Source organism: Gavialis gangeticus, unplaced genomic scaffold (genome assembly GCF_001723915.1).
Source record: "Gavialis gangeticus isolate Ggan-Ray unplaced genomic scaffold, GavGan_comp1, whole genome shotgun sequence".
Taxonomy (NCBI): Eukaryota; Metazoa; Chordata; order Crocodylia; family Gavialidae; genus Gavialis; species Gavialis gangeticus.
In genome coordinates, this window is record NW_017728992.1 from 16,790,734 (window position 1) to 16,796,733 (window position 6,000).

General features: G+C 40.5%; 1 protein-coding gene across 6 annotated transcripts in view; it reads right to left on the reverse strand.

The window, feature by feature from the left end:
• Window positions 1-6,000, reverse strand: part of CTNND2 (catenin delta 2) — a 1,155,395-nt gene that overhangs the window by 19,053 nt on the left and 1,130,342 nt on the right. For all 6 annotated transcript variants that reach the window (XM_019521196.1, XM_019521188.1, XM_019521179.1 and 3 more), the window contains one exon: window positions 3,525-3,651. In XM_019521196.1, coding sequence (XP_019376741.1) covers window positions 3,525-3,651 — 127 coding nt within the window. The remainder of the gene's footprint in view (window positions 1-3,524; window positions 3,652-6,000) is intronic.

A 6,000-nucleotide genomic window follows, 5' to 3' on the forward strand; every position in this document is an offset into this window, starting at 1 on the left:
AACTGCTTAAGGTGTAGAAATATTGTCACAAATGTACTTAATCCTAGGTAGCTTCACTTTTGTGTTTTTACATCTAACTAGAAATCAGCCAATCTGCCACCAAGGGATATTCAAGGTTAAACCTCTATTAAAAGGGATGTCAATAGAATTGTTCTCCCTGAATGCAGCCGGAGAGACAAAGCTCTTATATTGGCATGGTACACTTGATGAGGTCTCTGGTGGTAAATACAATTTTGACTGCTGATAATTCCATGGCAAAACCCTCACAACTGCACTCCATGCTTACTCCAGCTGGGAGCAAACCATCATCAAGCACAAGGGTATTTGGAGGGAACTGAACATCTGTTAACGTGATCTTTCTGAGTCTTTTGTAGCTATTTTGCCATTTTCAATGCAACAAAATTCACAGGTTGTATTAACCAATTCCCTTTGTAAAGAGAAGCCTCTGGCTAGAAGTGCTATGCCAACAGATACTGCACAACGCTTTCTTGTACAACACTTACACTTTGTCAACACCTTTCCCTTGTAGTTGTTTATTTATCCCCAAATACCTCAGGAATCTCACTAAGTCTGTCTTTAGAGACAGGAGATTTGACCCAAGATACAGAGATTCAATAAAAAAGATATAAGTTCCCTTCAGAAGAATTCCAACATGCACAAAATGAGGCTACCTGTACCAAACTTTAACATATCAAAGTTTTTATGGGACTATCTTTCAGAAGGCAATATAGATTTGCACCTTATAGACTAATTAAATCACACACGCACATAGCAGGGAACAATACTGAAGGAAATATATCAAAGCATATTAAGACTATGCTTCCTGTAAAGCTACAGTGTTACCAAAAACAAGTGAGCCATTTTTACCATTTTATGGTTAATTTTCCCAGAGCTCAGCTCCCATTTGGATGTGGACAGAAGTGGCCAGATTTTCAAAATCTCAGCATTCTGAGGATTTTTTTTTAGACAAAGTGGCCCCAAAGTGCATACTGAATTTATGAATAAACCTTCACATTGGACCTGGTTTCCTCTGTGAACTTGGTTTCAATTCTAAATTCACCCCAGGTATAAATATGTACAACTTCCACCACTGAAGTAAATAAGGACTCTGTGTGTGTGTGTGTGTGTGTGTGTGTGTGTGTATTGAAGACAGGCACTTACAATAATTGGCTACTTTAGATATGTAAGTCTGAGCAAGACTTAGGAGAGATGCTAAATATAAGCACTTGAGTAGCATCACGAATTTTCTACAAATATTGGCATTTACTTTTCTGTATCAGAAGAGATGCCCATGTTTCCTTTCAAGACAGATGGGCAGAGGCCAAAAACTTTGGCCCTTCAGCACATGAGGAAAAAAGCCAGGGTTATGTTTCTCAGCGCATGGAATGAAGTTCTGGAATGTTTTACATCCACGCACAGTTAAACAATTTCGGTGAAAAAAAATTAGCAGGATATTTTAATGAAAAGCAGAGAAACATTTTGATATGTTCTTTTCTAGCCAGCTTTTATATATCCATAACAGGTTCAACTGAATAGCTATTTTTAGCATACTCCAATTAATATATCAGTAGGGGTGGTCAAGTGTAGACATTTTGGCTATTTTGTTGATCACAGTCCAGAATGTTAAAGGACCACTGGTTAATCAAACCTAGCTCCTTGTTCAGAAAATGACACAAGCACTTCATTTAAAAAATAGTAACTTGCACTGCATGATCAAGAAGTGAAGAGTGACAAGTCTGGTTTATTAAATAGTAGGTCACTTAAAAGTTCTGCCTTGACTTGCTAGCATTCAAGGTCGGGAGTGAAATCCTGCCTCCCCTTAATTAAAAGGGAGACCTTTTACTGTCTGTAGCAGGGCTAAGATGTCAACCCAAGAATTTATCAAAAAGCATCACAAAAATGGACAGAAAAAAATCAAACCAAGTCAAGTACTTTACCTCGGTTCTGATCAAAAAAGCTAAGGCAGAAACTGAACTAAAACTAGCTACAAGAATCAAGGACAAGAAGAAGTCCTTCTTTAGCTACAGAGGAAGTAAAAGGAAAACTAATGGGAGTGTGGGGCCGCTTCTCAATGCCTCAGGTTACCTGGTCACTGCCACTGAGGAAAAAATGGAACTCCTAAATGACTACTTTTCCTCAGTCTTTCACAGGACCAAGGGGAACAACATGCCAGGTAGGGCACAGAACGAGCAGGGCAGGATTGACACCGTTCCCACCATTGCCATAGAACTGGTGTACGATCAATTAAAGAAATTAGATGTATATAAATCAGCAGGACCAGATGAACTCCACCCAACAGTGCTGCAAGAGTTGGCCAAAGTAATCACAAAGCCCCTGGTGAAGGTCTATCAAAAATCATGGGCCTCTGGAGAAATCCCAGAGGACTGGAGGAGGGCCAATGTTGTGCCTATCTTCCCTTAATTTCATTCCCTAGAAATGCAATGTCATCCAAAATACCCAATCAGCTAATCAGAATATGGCTTTGAAATGTGCATCCCTCACCAGACTGTAATAGGACAGTATGTAGCACACAGCTTCAAAGGAGGCTAAGGCATCAAAATTCACATTATTTCACATACTCCTCATCATGTTAAACATGCTGCTTCTTGTACACAATCAAATGATAAGACATAACCGTCTCTCTGTTCCCTGCAGGAACTACATCCATCCTCCTACACCAGAACAACAGCTTTCTAGCAATTATTCAAATCCAGAAGTGGACTCCTGCAGAGATTTTATTAGAAGCAGGCATGAAACTGTCTGCTGATGGTAGACTGAGAAGGGTTTTCACTACTTACTCTGAGAGGGAAGCCCCATATGTTAGTCAAAGAAAGGCGCCCTCCCTGAACCACAGAAATGGGAGATACTTAGGGCAAGATTTTGAAAGGAGAAAGCTCAGGGCCAGATTTTCCGGATGCTAAGTGACTACGGGTAAGTAGAAGGCAGCGCAGGTTGGCATCTTAAAAGCTAACCAAAGAGGGAGAAAGAGAGAGAGAGAGAGAGAGAGAGAGAGGGTGTCCAGGAATGGGAGGACTGGAGCAGCCTACACTTTCCTCAGACAGGGATCACCCTAGGGTTACGAAGGCACAAGGACCAGTGGAAATGGGATGGTTGCAGACTGAACATCTGTATGCTTCCTGTCCTGGAATCATTTCTAGCAGTGGAAATTTTCCACCGCTAGAATTGAACATTTGTATGAAGCCAGTGTGTACAACAGCACTAAGATTTTTCACTTTCCCAATCAAACACTCATAACTGGTGAGAGCACATGGAAAATATTGAATGGACAGTTACAGGAAGACATTCCCTTGAATACTCTACCTGCTCACTATTTCTACAAAACTTTCTCATAAAAAGCATTCAGTGTTTTAAACAGGTAAACTTCATAAGAATGAAAAATGTTTTTCACACATTTCCATTATGATTAATAATGCATCCAGATGTCACTGACAGTGCTCAGTGATGGAGACTGACATTGATGGATTACATCTTTATTTACTTAAGTCCTGTAAGCATGGTCTTACCTGAGCGATTGTTAGGAGACATGCGCACAGGAGAGATGGAGGGTGTGCGTGATGAAGAGTATGGTCTTTGCCGATCCCTTTCTATTGTTGAAGATGAGGCTACAAAGTGATACTGTGACCATCCATCCTGCATAAGGGCAACATCAAACATTGGGACACATGTCAGTGAAAAAGATTCAGGTGTACAATACACTAACTTATGTAAAGGAAACATTGAATTTAGTCAGTGTTTTTGCTACTTATTATGAATAAAAACTAGTAAGTACAGTAATCACAAATTAGTTCACCACAGTCACTGTTTTCCAAAGTGAGGCTGCTTCACTCCTCATATTTACTGAGTGCCAAATGTGCTCAGCCCTGCCAAGATGTAATATGGGGCTCAGGCCCTGCAGTGATGTACCAACTAAAATAACTGAGACAAAAAGAAAAGCACAGCACTTGCAGACTACTCAAAATGATGGAAAAATTGAACACAATATGTTTTATTACTCTTCTTCCATTTTCATTCTATAGTTTTGCCATATTTCTAATTTTCACATTTTGATTAAATTCCATGAAGCTGGCAATCTGACAGTGAAAATATGCAGTCACAAAAAACTTGGCTTTTTTTACAGTGAAAATGCTTTTTGCCTGAAAATAATTTTCAATGTGAAGGTTTTCAATTTTTTTCTAACACAGTAAGACTTCAGATTTCATTTTTGCTGTATTTCATATACCTCCAGTCCTTTCAATATACCTTTTTATCCAGAAACTGGAAAAACAGAGTTGGTTCATTGTAGTATTCCATTATTATAATATGGTGCTGATTTTCCTTGCCAAGTTTTCTCCAAGGTGTACATACACACACAACCAAAACTAAACCAAACCAAAAATTAAAAAAACCACCACACAAAGCTTAATGCCCTTTGTATTTAAACTTGAAATATCTAGTAACATAAACATTTCTAAGTTAGCTGCTGCTGCTGCAGTTTGTACTTGAATGAAACATAAGAGCTCCTACAGCTGCTTTATATTTTTATGTAACATAACCTTATCTAATATAATATAATATACTGGTTAATATAAAATAGTCACGTTTTCTTAAATAATTAAAGTAGCAAGAATGCATAATGGGATGTAGTCTGGCTCTTTGTAACTGATACTGTTTCATAACGTTACATAATACTATTTCAGATGTCACAAAATATTAACCGATGACAAATGTCTTCATCAATGGTTCCTCATGTTTTTGAAGCTGTAATATGAACTTGGGCACAAAATCTACTCGCCTGATCATGCAATGAAAGCCTTTTAAATAAAAATGCTCTCCAAATGTTTTTTCTACTGACTTCAGTAAGTTTGGATCATATGCCTGATGAAATGGCACAAAGAATTTTGTGAGGCTGAAAAAAGTAGAAGGCATTTTTACAAGCATGAAAAAAGTATTCGGTATAAAACATTACCAAAACTGGTGCAGTTTTCCCTTTCAGTTGGTTATTTTGCTATATGGGAATAATTGGCACATATGAACCTTCAGAAAATGAGCAGAGCGAGTATGCGCCATTTTGTTTAAACAGTGGAAGCAAAGAAAATGCTTGCTCATGAGATTTTTACCTACAATGTATTATTTGCAAAAAATATTAGGAAACTGGAGTAGACATAATCATGACACAATTAAATGTTCTGAATGCAAAACTCTTACCTCTATACTGTTTGCATAGTCCATTCGTTTAGAGTTGGCTGTGTCAGCCACGCAGCTGTAGTAGATACGGTGAAAAGGGAAATTTAAAAATAAGATCTGGGCCTTGGCTTTTGTGGACAAGACCAATATTTGTTTTGGAGTGGCCAGATAGCAGGAAAAGCATGGTTGTTAGGGGCCTGCAGGCCCTATTCGATTCTGGTTTGGCCCGAATCAGGGACAGTGATTCAATTAGTTGATTTGGATCACTGTGCCCGGTTTGGCTGAATCTGAAGATTCGATGCTGATTCGGAGAATCAGCGATTCGGACACAGATACAGCTTTAAATGTTTTTTCTACATACCTTGAGGTACCAGCATGGCTTGTGAAAGCTGAGATGCTGGGGTGTATGGAGTGTCCCACAGGAGTATGGGGAGGGGCTCCACATGCTCAGCAGCTAACTGCTGGGGAGTGTGCTGGGCCCCACCCCCTCCTGGCTCAGCAATCAGCTGCAGCAGGACCGCAGGGCCCCCCTGCCCCAGACCTAGGAGGCACCAGTTGCCGAGATGGTGAAGGGCACGGGATGGGGGTGGGTGGGGAGCTGCACGCTCCCTGGTGGACCAGAAGTGCTTCTGGCCCACTTCCGGGTCTGCTGCCAAGCATGCTGAGGAGCCCCCCATGCTTCTGTGGGACACTCCATGTGCCCCAGCACCACAGGGAGCTAGGAGCAGCAGGCACATGGGTGTCTTACACACGTGTGCCCCCTTACCGGACCCAGAGCGGAGGTGAGAGCAGCGACAGCAGCAGAGGAACAGAGCA